At 43.6% G+C, this 21429-nt stretch overlaps 1 protein-coding gene across 9 annotated transcripts in view; it reads left to right on the top strand.

Annotated features, from left to right (window-relative positions):
* The window catches only part of LOC140428486 (receptor-type tyrosine-protein phosphatase T-like), a 1877905-nt gene extending 1865543 nt beyond the window's left edge, over positions 1-12362 (top strand). For all 9 annotated transcript variants that reach the window (XM_072515007.1, XM_072515008.1, XM_072515005.1 and 6 more), the window contains 3 exons: positions 4117-4280; positions 5145-5280; positions 9641-12362. In XM_072515007.1, the coding sequence (XP_072371108.1) occupies positions 4117-4280; positions 5145-5280; positions 9641-9694 (354 nt within the window). In that variant the 3' untranslated portion in view covers positions 9695-12362. The remainder of the gene's footprint in view (positions 1-4116; positions 4281-5144; positions 5281-9640) is intronic.
* Positions 12363-21429: the final 9067 nt, after the last annotated feature.

Genomic DNA, 21429 nt, shown 5'->3' with positions numbered 1-21429 from the left:
CCCTATTCCTCATCTCACTATCACGTGGCACGGGCAACAACCCAGAGATAACAACTCTGTTTGTTCTAGTTCTGAGCTTCCATCCTAGCGCCCTGATAGCCTGCCTGACATCCTTGTTCCCTTTCCTACCTATGTCGTTAGTGCCAATGTGGACCACGACTTGGGGCTGCTCCCCCTCCCCCCTAAGGACCCAGAAAACACGATCCGAGACATCACGTACCCTTGCACCTGGGAGGCAACATACCACGCTCTCTCACGCTCCCACAAAATCTCCTATCTGTGCCCCTGACTATCGAGTCCCCAATTACTAATGCTCTGCTCCTCTCCCCCCTTCCCTTCTGAGCAACAGGGACAGACTCCGTGCCAGAGGCCTGTACCCCATGGCTTACCCCTGGTAAGTCCCCCCCCCACAAGTATCCAAAGCGGTATACTTGTTTCTCAGGGGAACGACCGCAGGGGATCCCTGCACTGACTGCTTCTTCCCAGTCCCTCTTACAGTTACCCATCTATCTCCAATCTTTGGTGTAACTAATTCCCTGAAGCTGCTATCTATGACCCCCCTCTGCCTCCCGAATGATCCGAAGTTCTTCCAACTCCAGCTCCAGTTCCCTAACTCGGTCTTGGAGGAGCTGGAGTTGGAAACGACTTGATCAGCATTTGTGGAACACTACGCAGTCCATCCTGAACACCACAGATCTCACCTGAGAGAGCCCTTGTGTGTTTGCAGAGATTTCATGATCAACTTACAAGTACTACATTTTGGTTCTTTCCCCATCACTGGCAGCTCCATTGGAGGCAGACAGATGACTTTGCCCGTTTTGCCTGGATGACCTTTGCTGCCATCCTTTGGTCACTGAGGGCCCTGACTGGGCCCTGACTGGGCAAGTGAGCCCTTCACAGTGGCAAGACACTCCGCAATCATCGTAGTTTCACGTTGGGCAAGTGGGCAAATCAATGGCAGATGCAGTATAATTTGGATAGGTTTGAGGTTATTCACTTTGGAAGCAAAAACAGGAAGACAGATTACTACCTGAATGGTTGAAAATTGGGAGAGGGGAGAGTGCAGCGGGACCTGGGTGTCCTTGTGCACCAGTCGCTGATGGTAAGCATGCAGGTGCAGCAGGCGGTAAAGAAGGCTAATGGTATGTTGGCCTTCATTGCGAGAGGTTTAGAGTATAGAAGCAGGGATGTGTTGCTGCAATTGTACAGGGTCTTGTTGAGGCCACACCTAGAATATTGTGTGCAAATTTGTTCTCCTTTTCTGAGGAAGAATGTTCTTGCTCTCGAGGGAGTGGAGCGAAGGTTTACCAGACTGATTCCAGGGATGGCAGGATTGTCATGAGGAGAGATTGACTAGGTTGGGATTGTTCTCGCTGGAGTTTAGACAAATGAGGGGGGATCTCATAGAGACTGATAAAATTTTAACGGGACTAGACAGGGTAGTTGCAGGGAAGATGTTACCAATGATGGGTGTGTCCAGGACCAGGGGTCACAGTCTGGGAATTTAGGGTAAACCATTTCGAACAGATATAAGGAAACATTTCTTCACCCAAAGAGTGGTGAGCCTGTGGAATTCATTACCACAGGAAGTAGTTGATGCTAAAACATTGAATATATTCAAGAGGCGGCTAGATATAGCACATGGGGAGAATGGGATCAAAGGCTATGGTGAGAAAGCAAGTTTAGGCTATTGAGTTGGATGATCAGCCATGATCGTGATGAATGGCGGAGCAGGCTCGAAGGGCCAAAAGGCCTCATCCTGCTCCTATCTTCTATGTATCTATGTTTCCTCAGTCACAAAGGTCAGTGACAGAGGGGCAGAGGAGGTGCTGCCATCATCAGGAGCACCCCGATGCATGCAGCTACAGGCCTTCCACCAACATGAGGTTTATTTGAAACTACTTGATCAGCATTGATAGGCAAACAGCTGGCAGAGTCAATGGGTGCCTCATCCACCTTTCATATTGGTAATACCCTGTTGGTGTCACTGACAGTGTTTGGCCTCATAGGTCTGTTCATATCCCCAGAAATCCTTGATTGAGTTCCTGGAGCTGGTGCTCCATGAAAATCGCCAATCTATCCCTGGAGGATACTGTGCGTTCAGAACTAAGGGTCAATGCAACGCTTATACTTTGCATGGACTCCTCCAGCATTTGCCACCTAATGGATGACTTCAGAGGCTCAACAATTGCTTATGGCTCAACATGACCCTGGCCTCCCACACTCCAATTGTCAGAGGCTTGCGAACTCTCTGTCTCACAGGGCTAAATCGCTGGCTTTGAAAGCAGACCAAGGCAGGCCAGCAGCACGGTTCAATTCCCGTACCAGCCTCCCCGAACAGGCGCCGGAATGTGGCGACTAGGGGCTTTTCACAGTAACTTCATTTGAAGCCTACTTGTGACAATAAGTGGTTTTCATTTCATTTTCATTTTTCATTTAATCAGAGTCATGCATTCGTAACAAAGTCTTCAAAACTTTTTGTTTCAATACCCAGAAATAACTTGAGTGTTTTTCACACTTTGGAGATGTGTCCCAGATGATTCACAGACCTCCATATGAAGAGAAGCTAAAACAAATGATGGGTCACAAAGCCTCTAAAATATATAACAGAATTCCAGTAAGAATCATTGAGAAACTTCAAATTAAAGTGGAATGGGGTTCGAAGATTTGAAGATAGATGCATGGATCTGGAAGAAAGTGATTAATAACCCTGACACATTACAAGATTAACACACAACCACCGGATAATTTCCCAGCTATTTAAAATAGGATGAAGTTAACTAGATAATTACTGAATGTAGTGCTGTTTAGATAAACATTCCATTATCAAAACAAATCGACGACCATTTAAGAGAAGTCTTGAAATGAGATTATCCACTAAGTGGAATTATTAATTCCAATGGGGTGAACCCGGTGTAGTCCAGAAGCGCAAAATGGCATCTAACAAATCCACACCCTGTTATACATTGCACCTATCGTCATTTTCCATTTGCTCAGAAAATATTGCCAAGATTATTAATTTCAGTTAAGTATGGAACCTGAAAGTTGAAGAATTGCCAAGAAGGCTTTGAACTATTGTTTCGTGATCCTCAGTGGAAAGACATTATGGCCCGGTGAAAAATTCAGTTACCAATTCAGTACAAGCTGATTTCATTCGACTGACTGAGACTAATTTCACCCCCTTGACTTAGTTTCATCTGATTATTTTTAAGTGAATCAGTCATTTAGAGTTGCGGAAAATTTGATATCTACCAACCCTTCATCCTTTCATTAAAATGTTTCAATCTTGATAACTTGAGTTAAAGTCCACTGAATGGCACGTTTAGCAGAGTGTTCCTCAATGCCGGCAGTGCCGGGAAACATCGTGCTATTCTCTCCGCCGAGGCCACATGTAAGAGGGATTTCCTGCTGGCGACTTGAAGCTGCTAGCATGAAAGGCTCCTTGCTGCCTGGGACGCCATTTTGTAAGACTGCCCAATATTTCCTCTCCCTTTCAGGCACTCCCCGCCTGATTTGACCCCACCTCTACCTGGCAAGCACACCCCAGTCTGACCCTTGGCAGTGCCAACCTAGCACCTGGGATTCATGGCACTGGCACCCTGCCAGTGCCTCTGTCACCCTGGCAGCGCCACCCGTTTTGATGAATCTCGCAAGACATTTCGAGCATTGCAAATCTCGTGAGAGGTCTCTCGTGAGATTTAACAGCCTCGTCCCAACACCAAATCGGATGCGACGAGGCCGCTGAATCGTGCCCATAGTGTGTGTTGAGATTACTTTTAAGTATTCTTGAGTTTGTATAAATACCTTCTGTCTCCCCAAGATGGTAACCAGATCACATTATGTTAATAAACTCCCACGTTGGCACATTGCACCTCTTCAGTATTAGAAATCTTGGCACACTTGCGAAAAAAGAATATCACATATGGATCCCATCTACGTTCAGATGTGTTATGGTATCAGTAGCCTTAATGCTATTGTGGCTTTTAGCTTGTGATTGGATTATATTGTATTTTCTTTGAATACATTTTTAGTATTGATATGTTTTATAACTACAAAAATTTCTTAGATCCCAAATAAATTCAAGTTTAATTTTTTCTTCTGTAAATGGTCTTCTAGCCTCAAGATGGGTACCGCATTGTACAGCAGTTCCAGTTTATTGGCTGGCCATCTTACAGGGATACGCCAGTGTCAAAGCGCTCCTTTTTGAAATTGATCAGGCGTCTGGAGAAATGGCAAGAAGAGTATGATGGGGGTGATGGTCGTACAGTGGTACACTGCTTGTGAGTATTCACATCATGCAGGTGTTAATACTTTTCTTTAAATAAATTATATCTTTCATAGTTACTAACACACAAATGAACTCCGTTGATTGTTACCCTCTATCTCTTCTCAGCCTCACCGTTTTTTGTACTTAACCCCTCCTTTGCTTTCCCCTTCACTGCTACCTTCCTCCCTCCAGTCCTTCCTCTCTCCCACCTGCTTCTCCCCTTGTACTTTCCTTCACAATCATTACCCTAACCCTGCTTGATCCGAATGCTGCACTTGGTTTTCATTCACCTGTGTAACAACATGGGGGATCAGCTGGTTATTGTTCATCTTTTTCCCCCAAGAGAAGGTACTTTCCAAATTCAGTGCTATAATTGTAGGTGATGGACACTTAGCACAACCATGATGGAGCCAAAAACTTTCCAAACACAGTTAACTTAATTTCTCCCCTCCACCACCACATCTCTATAACACAATCCCCCACTTCCCACGCCAGCCGTCTTTAGACCCTCCGCGAGATGAATATTTTGTACAGAAGGAAGTAGATTTGTGCATGGATTCTCAGTCATTCAGCATTAGGATGAAGCTGCATCATCACATATCTTTTAAAGAGCCTTCTGTTTCTTCAATCTTATCAGGTTTCAAATGTATACAACAACATTCAAAGGTTCAGAATTTGCTAACAAATTTCATCACCAGATATATTGTCAGGTACATATTGTTAAGGAAGCCTCCCCGCTCAAATGGATATATAACCAGCACTTATTGAATGAATGAGATGATTTAAAATTACCATGCTGCATTACAGGGTCCAGGGATAATATGTTAATTGACTTTATCACCTGCTCGCTAAAAATGCGTGTGCTTTTGTCTTTTAGCAATGGTGGAGGACGAAGTGGAACACTTTGTGTAGTTCGCAGTATCTGTGAGATGATTCATCAACAGAATATAATAGATGTTTTTCACACAGTCAAAACTCTACGAAACAACAAATCCAACATGGTAGATACACTGGTAAGATTGAATACCTCTCTGGGTATTCCAATAATGCATAAGAACTTCTCTAAAAGTTTGAGTCTGGAAATTGCTGTTTATGCATTAGTCAGTGAATGCTTAACTCTTTTCAATGTGAGGCTCCTGTTCACTGCTTTAATTCGGGTATTAACCTAATTATTTTCAATGAGCAAAACTCACTGCTAAAAGATTAATGTGGAAAATTGCCCTGCTAAGTCCTGTCTACAAAAAGCAAGACAAATGCACACCAGTTAATTATCACTCCATCAGACCACTCTCAATCATGAACAAGTGCCATTGACAATGGTATTTATCAGCACTTATTCATCTGCTTACTGGTGTTCAGTTTGAGTTACCACTCGGCTCCAGACCTCATTACAGCTTTTGTCCAAACATGGACAAAACAGCTACGCTCTAGAGGTAAGGTAATGGTAACTACCATTGATATCAAGGCAGCATTTAATGAGTGTGGAAGCTAGGAGTCCTTCTAGAATTGAAGTCAATGGTCATCAAGAGGAAAACTCTACAGTAGCTGGAGTCATAACCTCGCACAAAGGAAGATTCTGGGTGTGCCTGCTGGAAGCTGATCACCTCTGCCCCAGGGTATTGCTGCAGAAGTCCCTCAAGGTAATGTTCTGGGACCATCCATGTTCAGCTGCTCCATCAAAGACTTTTTCACCTTAAGGACAGAATGCAGATGACACAAAGCATGGAAATATTGTGAACTATGAGGGGAATAATGATAAACTTCTTGAAAATATAGGCAAGTTGGTGGAATGGGCAGATAAGTGGCAGATGAAGTTTAATGCAGAGAAGTGTGAAGTGATTCATTTTGGCAGGAAGAATCAGGAGGGACAATAGAACATAAATAATAAGTTCTAAAGGGGGTGCAGGAGCAAGTGGACCTGGGGTATATATGCATTATTCATTGAAGGTGATAGGGCAGGTTGGAAAGTGTTTAATAGAGCCTACAGGATCCTGGGCTTTGTAAGAAGGGACACAGAGTTCAAAAGCAAGGAAATTATGAAAATCCCATATAAAATGCTGGTTTGGCCTCAACTATAATATTGTGTCCAGTTTTGGGTACCACACTTTCAGAAGGGTGTGAAGATATTGGAGAGGGTGCATAAAAGATTCACGACAATGGCTCCAGTGATGAGGAGCTTTTGTTATGTGGGTAAATTGAAGAAGTTGGGATTGTTACCCTTTGAGAAGAGAAAGCTGAGAGGAGATTTGATAGAGATGTTCAAAATCATGAATGACCTGGACAGGGTAGATAGAGAGAAACTGTTCCTGAAAATAGAAAGATCGAACACCGGATGACCTAGAATTAAGGTGATTGTCAAAAGAGGTAGTGGTGACATGACAAAAACTATTTTACACAGCAAATGGTTAGGATCTCGATTACACTGCCTGAGAGTATGCTGGAGGCAGATTCAATCATGGCTTCCAAAAGAGAATTATGCCATCTGAAGAGAAATGAATTGCAGGGCTGCAGGGACAAGATGAGGGAATGGGACTAGGTGACTTGCCAGTACAGACACAATCCGTCAAATTACCCACTTGTGTACTGTAACCTTTCTAAGTGTCTGTAATTCTATAAGTGGGCATGCTTGTTCATGATTGTGCAGTGTTCAGTTCCATTCATGACTCCTTAGATACTGAAGCAGCCTATTCCTGCATGCAACAACTTATGGACAACATTAAGGCTGTGCTGGTAAGTGCCAAGTTACATTCATGCAACATATGAAGTATCAGGCAATAATCATCTCCAACAACAGAGGGACTAATCCCTTGCCATTGATATTTAACAGCATTAGTCCCACCCTGTGTGCTACCATTGACCAAAAATGTACATGGGGCTGTTGTTTTTGGTCCCTTGTACTTTATGAAGTAACTCACCAAACACTTTGATATGTCCAAACCAGGATCCTTTTATTGTGTCTCGTGTGGTAAGATGACAATCTGATACAGAGCATGTTATCATGGAGTCTTGCTACTCCTCTGGAACCTACACCTAGCGCCAACCAATTACATGTACATCCTATTACCCACTCAATCTTCTTCTCAAGATGGCCGGATGTGTCTCCCTTTATATCTGGGTCCCAAGTCACTTGACCTTGGTCTGGAAACCACATGGTGTGTCTGCACCGCCACCTGCTGGTTGGAGGTCGCACACATCCAACTATGATATAGTCCACAGGCATATCACCACAGGGACCAGCCATATAAATATTGTGGTTACAAGAGACTAGGTAATCTTCAGTGATTAACTAACCTCCTTACTCCCCAACCTATCCATCATCTACATAGCTCAAGACAAAAAGTCTGGATGAGTGCAGCTCCAATAACATTCAGAAATTTCAACACAATTCCAGCCTCCCTGGTTGATATCCTATTCGCTACATTAAAGAGCCACTGCCTCCATCGTTGACGCACCATGGCTGCAGTGTGTACTGTTTACTGAATTCACTGCAGAAACCTGCCAAAGTTTCTTCAACAGTACCTTCCGAACCCACAACCCCTACCATTTAGAAAGACCTGGGCTGCAATTGCATTGGAGAAACATCACCTCTAAATTCCATCTGTCACACGCTATTCTGATTTGGAAATATATCACTGCTCCTTCATCATTGCTGTGTCAAAATCCTGGAACTACCTACCTAACAACACTGTGGGTGTACCTACCCAGGTTGCCACAGTTCAGGAAAGCGGATCACCACTCCCTCCTTAGGGGTAATTAGATATGGCGAATAAATGCTCGTCTTCTCAGCAATGCCTACATCCATGACAAATAAAAAAAATTAAGCATTCATTTCCTACCACTTTGTAATATTTTCTAATACATTCTCTCTGGCCAAAGATCAATCCGTGTTAATTCACTATTATAATTTCACAATATTGCATCAACAGAATTTCTTAATACTCTTACTCAGGATGTGGACGTCACAGTGCACTTACAGCACATTCCTAGTTGACCTTGAGAAGGTCCTTGACACTATTGCAGTCTGTGTGCTGTGTGGTACAAGTCAGGATTTTATGAGACCTGGAGGTGATAGTGCAATTGCTACCCTTATCCTTCTATGGGGTCGAGGGCACAGCTTTGCAGGATGCTGCTAAAAGAAGTTTTGGTGACTTGCTGCAGTGTATCTTGCATATGGTACATAATGCAGCCACAGTACTTTGCTGATGGAAAGGGAAGATGTTTCAACCTATTGGATCTGTCAATCAAGACAGTTGGTTTGACCTGTACAGTGTTGAGCTTCTTGAACGTTGTCACAGATGCATCCATCCAGACAACTGTAGGGTATTCCATCACACTGTTAATCATGCATTCTAAAAAACAGAGTGGCTTTAGGGAGTCAAAGAGAGCCACACATGAATTTGCTGCATTTATCACTGCATTTATAGGGAAGATTTTGTGGATGGCTAGGCTTCCTGCTTCCCCCCGCCCCCCTCCCCAATTCCACCTGATACCCTTGCTGATGTTGGCAACCTCGTAGCCATTTAATGTTCCTTTCCATCACTCACTCTGGAGGAAGTCCCACTTCAGAGAGCTGCCAGTCAATCAGCGCCACGTCCTGGTGGTCACTGGTGAGACTAAACCTAGTTCTGTGTGTTTACGTACTGGGAGCCCAGGAGAAATATATGTAGAGGGGGAAGCTGCAGAGGTGGGAAGTGACAGTGGGGTTGGCCTCGCCCACTCCCCTTTAAATTTCTGACAGATCGGGGGTGAGCAGGTATATGGTGAGAAGGTCACCCACTGAATTTTCCGGGAATCTCCATTAGCAAACCTGATGGAGAGTGTCTCTAACATTCTGCCATTTGTGGCTAGTCCAGTTTTAGGTTAATGCTGATCCTACAGGATCTTAATGCCATTGATGACTATGGGAAGATGGTTAAATGATTTCTTGGTGAAGTTGATCATTCTCTGACACTTGTCTGATATGAATGGTATGCGCTGCTGATGATCATTATCCTGGATATTTTATTCAGTCTTGCTCATTGTGGGTGCAGACTGCATCATTTCCTGCAAAGTTACAAACAAAGCCAAACATTATACAATCCTCAGTGAACAGCCCCACTTCTGAGCATATTATGGAGATAACGTTTTTGGAGCAGCTGATGATAAGTGAGCCTAGTACAATAACCTGAGAAACCCCTACAGAGGTTTTCTGGGACTGAGATGATTGACCCCCAACAAATGCAATAACCTTCCTTTGTACCAGGTGTCACTCCAGCCAGTGGGAGAGTGATCTCCCAAATCACTATTGCCTTTGTAGATATTTATTAACAGAAAACACCATTAGTCATGGGAAAGAGGCAGAATTTATAGGGAGTGTGTCTTTTTCTCTTCTAGGAGCAATATAAATTCTGCTATGATGTGGCACTGGAGTATTTGAATTCATTTTGAACTTTTGCGACAAGAAGATTCATTGTGCCAGCACAGTGATCATTTTACCAGAAGAAATCTTCATATCCTGTATCAAAAAAAAACATGTGCACCCGGAAAACGTTCGCATAAATTTGTGTTCTCAAGGATCATGTTGAAACCAGAAAAGAAAGCAAGCAAAAACTCGGTACTAATAACATGCTTTAACCGCAAGAACTACCTGGAAGTATCGGTTTACTCCATCTTTCACCAGAGTTGTGCTTATGCCAGAAGTAAATTGATGTCATCGGTTTGGATGCCAGCTGTTCATTGTATCAATTGTCCTTGTATATTGCATTCCACTGTGCTGAAACTGTTTGCATAACGGTACTAATAAATACTATCAATAATCTATTATTAGCAAATTTTTATTAAGCATTTTTAAATAATTGGGATTAGAAATGCTAAATAAAAGGAAGCAATAATAGTCCTGCTGCATATTGATTTCCTGTTAATTTTGATGTTCCCATTATCTGTAGCTTCCATTAAAATTGTACAGTTTGGGAGCACAAATTGTTTATGTGAAAAAAAGGGTTTAAAACATCATTGTAACCTTCAAAGAGCCCGCAATAACATTTTCAACAACTCTTCAGGTGTCTAACCTTCAAACAAAGGATCAATGTTTGGTTGGATGCGATGGAGTCAGCTGAATATGTATCGTTCACAATAATTATCTATGCTTTGTTAAAACAAGAATGCAAAATCAAAAGATAAATTATGTGGATGCTGGAAACCTGAAACAGGAACAAGAGAGAGTTTAAAAACCACTGCATCTAAAATAGAAGAATAGGTTTATATTTTAGAAGTTGACCCTTCATCAGGAAAATGAGTCCTGATGAACATTCTTACCCAACCTATTGTTTTCTTTTTGCAGATTAAATAATGGGTATTTCCAGCATTTTCTACTTTAATTTGAAGGAGATTCATTTCATCTGAAGCCCTTTTTATCAATTTATTACCATTAATACCGTTGCCGTAAATTGTCTGCTATTCTAACACAGTCATTAATCTGTAAAAATAAAACCAGGTTGGAACGACTACATTAAAATAGCCCAGACTAGAAATTTAGCATAAACGCATTAGCCAGAGCATCGATAATAATGCAGAAAAAATTAAACTCCCGGGCATTCTCTGATTTATGGAGCCATCAGTAAGGTGCATTAGATCAAAAGGTTGTAGTACCTGAGGGCCTTTTAAAGGTGGTTTGCTGTATTTTGGTGTGATGTAGTCAGTTTCATCAAGCTCACTGTTACTGACAGAAAGCAAGACTGTAGCATAAAACCAAGTACATATCTTGTTAATTTTTATTGAAATCTTGTCAAAGCATCATTCTCATGCTTCCTCAAAACTTTATAAACTGTTTATTAACTTACAATTCTTGTAGATTACATGAGCTCCTTAAATACATATTTGTAAGAAAGGAACAAAAATTGAGTTGTGCAAAGTCCTTAAACTTTAGAAGGACCTTAGAACTTCTACCTCCTGTCAGGTTGCTTGGTTGTCATTTTTAATAGCATTCTTCGCTGACGGAAGAATACCTGTAAAAGACTTAAGTTTTGTCTGGTACATTTTTCTTAATTTATTTCACGTTGCTGTGATTGTACATCGGCTGTGCATCATTTATACAAACTTAATTAGTATAAAATAGTTTTCTCCCAGTTTGTTTGGCTTCACCAAATACATGTTTGCACAAACCTTGAGACATCTGTCCCATCTATATAAAGTATATATATATATCCAATGATGAGATGCAACAGGCCTAATCTTCAGATATAATGTGGAAAAATTTGTTCCAAAGGTCAAATCTGTGGTACAGTATTAAGTCTCAGTAAAGTTCACGATATTATTAATATATGGCTGAATAATATCTAAAATCATGATTGGCTGGCCAAAGTCAGTAATTCCTTGCAAAGACCCTGCTGGTGTTGAAGAACAAATTCTAAATTATTCATTATTTGACCTTAAAAGATCAAAGCAGAATTCCACATTCTTACTGCAGGAAGCAAAATCAAAAATGTGGCACTTTTGTAAAAGCAAACTCCGTTCCAAATTGCCACTATTTACTTAAAACAAATTAAAATAGTCCCATGCTGAACTATGTGTCAATGGCTCTTGTGGACAGCCAAGCAGGCTTTATGCTGTGACAGTGAGCTGTAATCTAATGCAAGCACTGTTTTTTGACTGTGCCAGCATTTTTGCCCCGCCGCCCCGCTCACCCCATTTCAACACCCAATGCCCTGGATATTTCACAGTAGGCTGCCTAATTTAAATACTAACACTACATAATCAGACAATTAAACCAACGTACAAACAAGAAAATACTCAAACCAAGTTTCTTCTCCTGTGCTCATTGGTGTTTGCTGTTTCCTTCTCAGATCAGTTTCTGTGTTTGGTAGACGAAAGCATGTTTGAATAGCTTCGCTGTGTAATATTCTGTAGCCAGTTACTTTTCTAGCTTTCTAAATTGTGGTGAGTTATGTGAAGTCAAATAATATATGAAATATATTTTTGACAGTATATAAAAGTAATGTGACCTTTTTACAACTGTAATGCCATCTGACTAATTTATTCTTGTATGTTGTAAGGAAATGTTTGTAAAATGGGCCTTCTGCCATCTGTATAATAAAGCAAATGGAATATGTGATGCAGATGCTGTATCCGCCTCTGCTGATTTGGATGTTCTGTGTGATATATGGTCCAGACATAGACACGTGGAACTTCCAGAAAATACCTCAGAGGTTCCAGAGAAGAGTCAGATTCGACGTGGAACATTAATTGTTTTCTCTCTCCACAGATGCTGCCAGTCTTGCTGTGTTTTTCAAGAATTTTCTGTTTTCTTTTCAACAAATTCTGTTATTGAAATTTGTTTAAAACGGCCCTAAGGCTAAAATGAGTGCAAAACAACAGAATTACTGATTAGCATGTGGAGTACATTCCCAGCTTAAGACACTGCAGAATTCTGGGGTCGAATTCTCCCACTCTGGGTTAAGTATTGTGGTTGGAGCAGTAACATGGAGTGATTCCCGCCATGAAAGCTAGTGGAAAAATACACCACGGGTGCGATTTACCGGCCTCGCCGCGCCCAACTTGGTGACGGGATCAGTCCGTTGCATCTTGCAAGAGGCCACTAGACTAGATCCATTTAAATATGTATGCGCAGGATTCCCCCAGCACCCGGACCTAACAGCCTCACCTGGGAGACCTCGCCAGGCCTCCGTTTAGTGCTGGTCCACACAAACATGGACCAGGCATAATGGCACCTGGGGGTTTCTCAGGCCATTGGAGACCCTTCGGGGTTGGGGACAGGGCAGGTTGACCCCCCGGCTCACCCTCTGGGTGACACTGCCAGGCTAGCAGGGGCATTGCCAGGGTGTCCAGGTCGCAATGCCAATATGCCTGGGGCTGCCAAAAGTCTGGGCTTGAGGGCGGCCATGCCATGAAATGGGGGTTGAGGGTGGGTATGATGAGGTCCCATAAAGATTGGGGTGTTAGGCTGGGGATCCTGAAAGTGGTGGGCCTGATAGGGGGGTTGGGAGGCCTGAAAATGGAGGCCACTCGGCAATCCCATAGTGGGGTGTCCTCACTTGGGCTTGTGTGTGGTAATGCCCATGTGTGCATGGGGGGGGGAGGGGTTGACACTCTCCATGAGTGAGGGGTGTGGGGGATCCTTGAGCTCGCCTCGACATCGGGGCACCCTTTCAAAATGGCGTCCCAATCTATGAAGAGCCGGTCTCGAGGGCGAGTTCAGCTCCCGGGTGTTGAAAACATTTCTCGATGTGGACTTGACTGGGAAGGAACTCCCCACGCCACACAAAAATGACTTGAGTGTGGTTGAATAGTGGTGTAGATCTCACCCAAAAAGCTGGTGCGAAATACCCCACCAAACCCACCCAAAATGATACTTAGAAATGTTTTGGTTAAATTCTGCCCCACATCCTCCGGCCCCGACCTCATTAATTATGGAACCAGGCGGTTTGTGCCATGTTCTGTGGTGGGGCAGGACTAATAGCGCGTAGTCCACCATCGTATTTGGGTGCCAGATTGAAAAGGCACCCAACATCACTGACCCACCATTGAAGAAAGAAGGTGAACATCCTGCAAATGAAGATGGACCTCCGGGAGCACTCCAGAAGATGAACACCCAAAGAAAGGAGGTGGATCTCCAGGAACATTCTGAGGCCGTAAAATGGAACCCCTTCCAGGAAACAAAATCTGGGCGGTTCACCTGTAGAAGATCCCCTCAACCACTGCTGTGGTGTTCCAGAGTCTAGGGTAGTGGGTAGTCTTCACCCCGAAATCCAGAGGCACACCCAGGCATTGTTCAAGTGAGTCCCGGCATCTGCACAGCACATTGTTCCAAACGTGTTTGCGGATAATTGGGTGTGGGTGGAAGATTCTAGTCAGGCCTTCACCTGCATCCCATTAGCAGGATGCAAATTAGTTTCACGCCGGCTTCTGGCGGGTCTTCCGACCCACGTGACGGGCATCAGCGGAAGATCCAGTGGGAAATTCACGCCCAGGTGAAACTGGTTTCTGGGCCTCCCGCCATATTCTCCCCCTGTGCCAACCATCGAACTCCCGGCGAGGGGTTGGGAGAATTCTGCCCCTGGTTTTAATGGAGAAACCATTGGGCACTGTGATGAGAGAGTGTGGGGTCTTTCTGAAGGAATTAACTATTTTATGAACTGACAAATGTTTTATTTAATAATATAATGAAGGCTCAACAAAGAGTTAATATCATTAATTGTGGAATTTCAAGCTAATATATCAAAAAGTATGTCATCCATTTATATCATGTTTGATGTTATACGCAGTTATCTCTGTCAGGCAGGTCTCATTAAGACTTTTCCTTGAAAAGTGCTGACTTTTCCCTGAAAATCCCTGTGCCATATTGTTAAGTAATTCAAGTTGCAAAGAATTTATGAAGCGGCTCGGTAGCACAGTGGTTAGCACTGTTGCTTCACAGCTGCAGGGTCCCAGTTCAATTCCCGGCTTGGGTCACTGTCTGTGCGGAGTCTGCACATTCTCCCCGTGTCTGCGTGGGTTTCCTCCGGGTGCTCAGGTTTCCTCCCACAAGTTCCGAAAGACTTGTTCGGTAATTTGGACATTCTGAATTCTCCTTCCCTGTACCAGAACATGCGCCGGAATGTGGCGACTAGGGGCTTTTCACAGCAACTTCATTGCAGTGTTAATGTAAGCCTATTTGTGACAATAAAGATTATTATTATATAAGATTTTGGCCCCCTGATTTTCAGCCTGCTTGTGCTAGGAGTGTGTTATCTTTCTGTATGGAACTTATAAATCAGATCCCCATTCAACCCTAACTTGAATCATAAACTCATTAGTTCAAATTAAATTCCTACAAGTTGAGGACTGTGTTGTCTTGAAGTTTTGGAAAACTGAGGTCGGAAAAAGAATATCTGAGTGGTCGGTCTGCCGGAGGGCATGAAGGGTAAGGCTGCTTTTAGGGTTTTTGAGAACTGGCTGCCATTTTCTCTCGGGCTGGATGTGAAGGTTGGACGTTTCAAATCGGAAAGGGCGCACCATGTACTTCTTTGAGGCCAAAGGACAATCAATGACCCAGGCCTACAATCATTCATTCCCACAATTTTAAAAATCGCCAGAGAGCCTTGGAGACAGGGAGGAGCGATGGGAGCTGGTTCCATGAGAGTGCAAGAATTTCCTATTTCCAGAACTTTACGGTGGTGACACAACTGAAGCATTGAGGCTCTGACTAAGTACAAAGGCAATTCAAGGCAGCTGGAATGAATTATGCCATGCATGCATTACCCTGCAAAACACGGTAGCACAGTGGTTAACACTGTTGCTTCACAGCACCAGGGGCTGCAGGTTTGATTTCTCGCTTGGGTCACTGTCTGTGCGGAGTCCGCACGTTCTCCCCGTGTCTGCATGTGTTTACTCCGGGTATTCCGGTTTCTTCCTACAAGCCTTGAAAGACGTGCTTGTTAGGTGAAATGGACATTCTGAATTCTCCCTCTGTGTACCCGAACAGGCACTGGAATGTGGCGACTAGGGGCTTTTCACAGTAACGTCATTGCAGTGTTAATGTAAGCCTACTTGTGACAATAAAGATTATTATAACAATATCCAATGGCTCCATTAAGTCTTTCGATAATTTAGGCGGGAATGGATGGGGCAGCCCTTTTTTGCCTCTTTTTCAATGGGTAGTAGGGTGTGGCAATCCTGATCAACAAGAATGTCAACTTAAAGGTAAAAAACTGTTAAGGATAAGGGTGGCATGTATGTGATAGAGGGTTGGTATATGGGGAAGCTATGCAATAATGAACGTGTGTGGCCCACAGAATTACTCTGCGGAGTTTTTTTATAAAGTACTTTTATTCAGCAAATCTTCAACAATTTTACAAAGCAAAACAACCCCAAACAAGAACCCCTCAGAACCACCCCCTTCAACAGTCAATGGCAACCAACTCCCAAAATGCATCATGAACAAACCCCAACAATTGTAGAATCCATCACTCCACCCAGCGCAGATTTCACCTTCTCCAAGGTCAAAAGGTCCAGCAGCTCCCCCACCGCTGTGGAGAAGCTGACCTCCATCCCAACAGGACCCGGATAAATCCCTTCAGCATTGCCCCCGCACCCACCTGCAACTCTGGCTGGTCCGACACCCCGAATATTTTTTTTCTGTTCTTGGGATATGGCTTATGGGGGACAGGGCTCTACGTCCACTTGTAAGACCCCCGAGATGGTGCTGAACACCATCCTCCAAAACCTTTCCAGCTTCCCATCACACTTGAATTGACTATATTTTTGTGCCCACATTTTGTCTCCTCTTGTTATATAGGCAGTATTGTAATTTCTGATCGTGCTCCCATTTTCCTGGAATTTTGAGGGCACTCAATACTGGTTTCCAACAAACAAAGATTGGCACTGCCAGGTTGGCACTGCCCAGGTGCCTTGCCCTGTCCCATCCACCTGGGGGCTCAAATGAGCTCTGAACCACCTGGTGCAGCCATAATATCAAGAGGCGGCTGGATATAGCACTTGGCGGGAATGCAATCAAAAGCTATGGGGAGAAAGCACTATTGGGCTATTGAGTTGAATGATCAGCCATGATCATGATGAATGGCGGAGCAGGCTCGATGGGCCAAAAAGCCTCCTCCTGCTCCTATCTTCTATGTATCTATATATCACATCTGGTTTCCATTTTTTGGAAATAATCACTTTGCCCCTTCAACATTACACCCATATCTGTCAATAATCACCTGTCTCCTTCAGTAGTATATCGATATTTATCAGTCCCCTTCTGCATTGCACCCACGTATGTCAATAATCGCTGGTCCACTTCCTCATTACACCCACATATTTCAATAATCACTGGTCTCCCTTCAGCATTGCATCCATATCCACTGTTGGTTGGGACCTCTCCCTCTTATTCTGAGCTTGTCCTGCATGATGACAGGTGGAGGGAATATCAGCAGGATACCTGCAATGTGTGCACGATAAGTGGTGCCATGGATGGAATGAGGGCATTCAGAGAGAATGAAGGGGCGTGTGGCAGAATAAGCAGTGATGCCCCTTTAGTTAACAGTGAGTGAGATCCCTGTGGCTGTGCGATGCGTTCTGAGTGTGTAAGTTGAGAGTGATGAGAAGGGTGACTTACCCTGGCGGAGCGAAGGATTTCATTCATCCATTTCCTGCAGTGAGTGGCTGGCCTCTTTAGTAGAGCACTGGCACTGACCGCTGCTGCCACTGCCTCCCATGTTGGATTACTCACCTTGGATGAGGTTCTTCACCCAGAATGGATTTCACAGCAGACAACAGATGCTTGAGAAGCATCACTGAATTTGGGGGCAGCATGTTGCAGCTATATAGAACCTTAGTTAGGCCACACTTGGAGTATAGTGTTCAATTCTGGTCGCCACACCTCCAGAAGGATGTGAAGGCTTTAGAGAGGGTGCAGAAGAGTTTTGCCAGGATGTTGCCTGGTATGGAGGGCATTAGCTATGAGGAGAGGTTGAATAAACATGGTTTGTTCTCACTGGAACGACGGAGGTCTACAAAATTATGAGGGGCATAGACAGAGTGGATAGTCAGAGGCTTTTTCCCAGGGTAGAGGGGTCAATTACTAAGGGGCATAGGTTTAAAATGCAAGGGCCAAGGTTTAGAGGAGATGGATGAGGCAAGTTTTTTACACAGAGGGTAGTGGGTGCCTGGAACTCGCTGTCGGAGGAGGTGGTGGAAGCAGGGACGATAGTGACGTTTAAGGGGCATCTTGACAAATACATGAATAGGATGGGAATAGAGGGATACGGACCCCGGAAGTGTAGAAGATTGTAGTTTAGACGGGCAGTATGGTCAGCGTAGGCTTGGAGGGCCGACGGGCCTGTTCCTGTGCTGTATTTTTCTTTGTTCTTTGTTCTTTGTAATATTGAAAAATGTGGTAAATCTGCTCACCCATTCACAGGCAGCTTACTCCCAGCCCTTTTTGCTCATAGGCTGAAGTTATCAGCAGCAAATGCAGAGCTAAACCAGACTGTGATTGGATGAGAAGCAAAGAGTGGGAGAGAAGGCAATTTACGAATACCAAGAAGGAAAATTGAAACAGCTGAACCCCAGCAGCAGGGGAGATCCTGAGGGGGAGGCAGCGAGCACCAGGTGTGGGTGAGGCAGCAGGTCCCAGAGAAAGAGACTGTGAGATACTGGCGACCAAGGCAGCGGACAGATGGACCCCAGGCAATGCAGTGAACTGCAAGCGAGGCAGCTGACAGAGGTGAGGAAGAGGAGTGGACAGAAGACCACAGGGGAGGTCTGCAGAAATGAGGGTGATCACAGGGCCCCACTAACAGTAAATCCACTTCTGCCCGCCAGCAATCCAACATGAAGCCCATGCCTCTGCATATTTTCAATAATGTGCTGTACAATACAGTGGAAAAAGCCTCCATTGCCCTTGGCAGGATAAATACCGCATTCCCCACCCAATATTGAACTTCGGCGATTTCTGCCTCTAGTATTGTGCAATGAGAAAGAGCTGAATAATAATCTTGTTGTAAAGGAGCCTATAGGGAAGAGTGACCATAATGATAGAATTTTACATTAAGTTTGAAAGTGATGTAATTCAATCCATAACTAGGGTCTTAAATCTAAACAAATGAAATTACAGGAGCAGGTTGGTTGTGGTAGATTGGTAAACTACATGAAACGGTTTGACAACATGCAGGCAATGGTTAGCAGTTAAATAATTAATTTGTGTTTTGCAAAGTAATATACATTCCTTTGAGCCACAAAAACCCACCAGGAAAAGTGGCACAAACGTGATGAACAAGAGAAGTTAAAGATTGTCGTAGCAAGGGAAGAAGCTTATAAGGTTGCCCAAAAAAGTAGCAAACCTGAACAATAGGAGCATTTTAAAATTCAGGAAAGGACCAAGAAACTGATTTTTTTAAAACGGAGATAAACTAGCGAGAAAAATAAAACTTCTATAGGTATGTATAAAAGAAAAGATTAGCAAAGACAAATGTGCCCATCATAGGCAGAGATAATGATGGGGAACTAGGAAATGGCAGGGAAACTAACCAAATACTTTCACCGAGACTTTCTGGCTCCGCTGTGGCAAGTTTTCCCACAGTGAATGCAGCGATCCATTCAAATCCCTGTCGACTTCGGCGGGACAGGGACAAATGCTTTTCCAGGGTGCTTGTTGGGGGCATCCTGGGAAGTTGGGTTTTGCTTCTTCAGTGCACAGGGGCCTGGGAATGAGACAAGTTCTATGCTTTAGTGGGTATCCTGCTGTTCCCTTGGGAGCTGAGACACCTTTTTAGTTGATTGAGCAATCTGTTCCCTTCTTCATCGGTGGTTGCTCGGCATGCACAGTAGCACAGTGGTTAGCACTGTTGCTTCACATCGTCAGGGACCTGGGTTCGATTCCCAGCTTGGGTCACTGTCTGTGCAGAATCTACACTTTTTCCCTGTGTCTGCATGGGTTTCCTCCCACAAGTCCTGAAAACGTGCTTGTTAAGTGAGTTTGACATTCTGAATTCTCCCTCTGTGTACCCGGACAGGCGTCGGAGTGTGACCACGAGGGTATTTTCACAGTAACTTCATTGCAGTGTTAATGTAAACCTACTTGTGACACTAATAAAGATTATTATTAAAAGGAGTGCAGGAGAATTTAAAGGGACAGAACATTGATAAATTCTCTGGACTTGATGATTTACATCCAAAGATTTTGGAATAGGTGGCTATAGAGATAGTAGATGTATTGGTGTTCATCTTCCAAAAGTCTACAGATTCCGGGATGGCCCCTGCAGATTGAAAGGTAGCAAATGTCACCCCACTATGTAAGAAAGGAGGGAGATAGAAAATGGGAAATGACAGAACTGTTAGCCTGACATCAGTGGTAGTTTTAGATGGTAGCATCTAATATAAAGGCTGTGATAACTGAACATTTAGGATATAAAGGTCGGATTGGGCAGAATGAAAATGAATTTATGAAAGGGAAATCAAGTTTGACAAATCTGTTAGAGTTTTTTGAAGATGTAAGTAGCAGAGTCTATCAGGGGAACCAGTGGATGTAGTCTAATTGGATTTTCAAAAGACGTTCAATAAGGCCCTACAAAAGAGGTTAGTGAACAAAATTAGAACACATTGGATTAGGATCATATAATAATAATAATAATACTAGTGGCATGGATTGGGAATTTCGTAATGGCAGAAAACAGAGTAGGAATAACTAGATCATTCGCAGGTTGGCACCCTGTGACTAGTGGGGTACCACAAGAATCAGTGCCCATGGGCCCCAGATATTCACAATCTATATCAATGATTTAGATGTGGGGACCAGATGTAATTGTGCCAAGTTTGCTGGTGACACAAAACTAGGTAGGAATGTAAGTTGTGAGGAGGATGTAAGGAGGCATCAAGGGGTTTTGGACAGGTTAAGTGTGTGGGCAAGAATATGGCAGATGGAATGCAACATGGAAAGATAAGTTATCCACTTTGGTCGGAAAAGCAGAAGTGCAGGTAATTTCCTAAATGGTGAGAAATTGAGAAGTGTTGATGTCGAAAGGGACCTAGGTGCCCTTGTTCCTGAGTCACTGAAAGTTAACATACATGTGCAACAAGCAATTAAGAAGGCAAATGGTATGTTCGCCTTTATTGCCAGAGGATTTGAATTTAGGAGTAAATACGACTTGCGGCAGTTGTATAGATCCTTTGGGAGGCTGATACCTGGAGTATTGTGTATAGGTTTGGTCTCCTTATCTAAGGAAGGATATACTCGCATAGAGGGAATGTAACAAACATTCACCAGATTCCTGGGATGACGGGATAGTCCGGTGAAGAGAGATTGAGGAGACTGGGCCTGTTTTCTCTAATGTTTAGGAGAAGGGGTGCGAATCTCATTGAAATGTACAAAATTCTTACAGGACTCAGCAAAGTCGATGGAAGAAGGGTGTATCCCCTTGCTGAGGCCTCGAGAACCAGAGGACATACTCTCAGGATAAAAGGTAGGCAATTCAGGACTGAAATGTGGAGGAATTTCTTAACTCAGAAGGTGGTAATTTTTTTGAATTCCCAGAGGTCTGTGGGGACTCAGTCATTGGGTGTATTCAAGATGGATATTGATAGATTTTTAAATGGGATAGACATCAAGCAATATGGGGATAGTACAGGAAAATGGCTAAGAAGTACAAGATCAGCCATAGGGCAGCGCGGTAGCACAAGTGGATAGCACT

This window comes from Scyliorhinus torazame, chromosome 8 (genome assembly GCF_047496885.1).
Source record: "Scyliorhinus torazame isolate Kashiwa2021f chromosome 8, sScyTor2.1, whole genome shotgun sequence".
NCBI lineage: Eukaryota > Metazoa > Chordata > Chondrichthyes > Carcharhiniformes > Scyliorhinidae > Scyliorhinus > Scyliorhinus torazame.
Note: the sequence above shows the minus strand (reverse complement) of the source record. Positions and strands in the feature narration are given on the sequence as shown.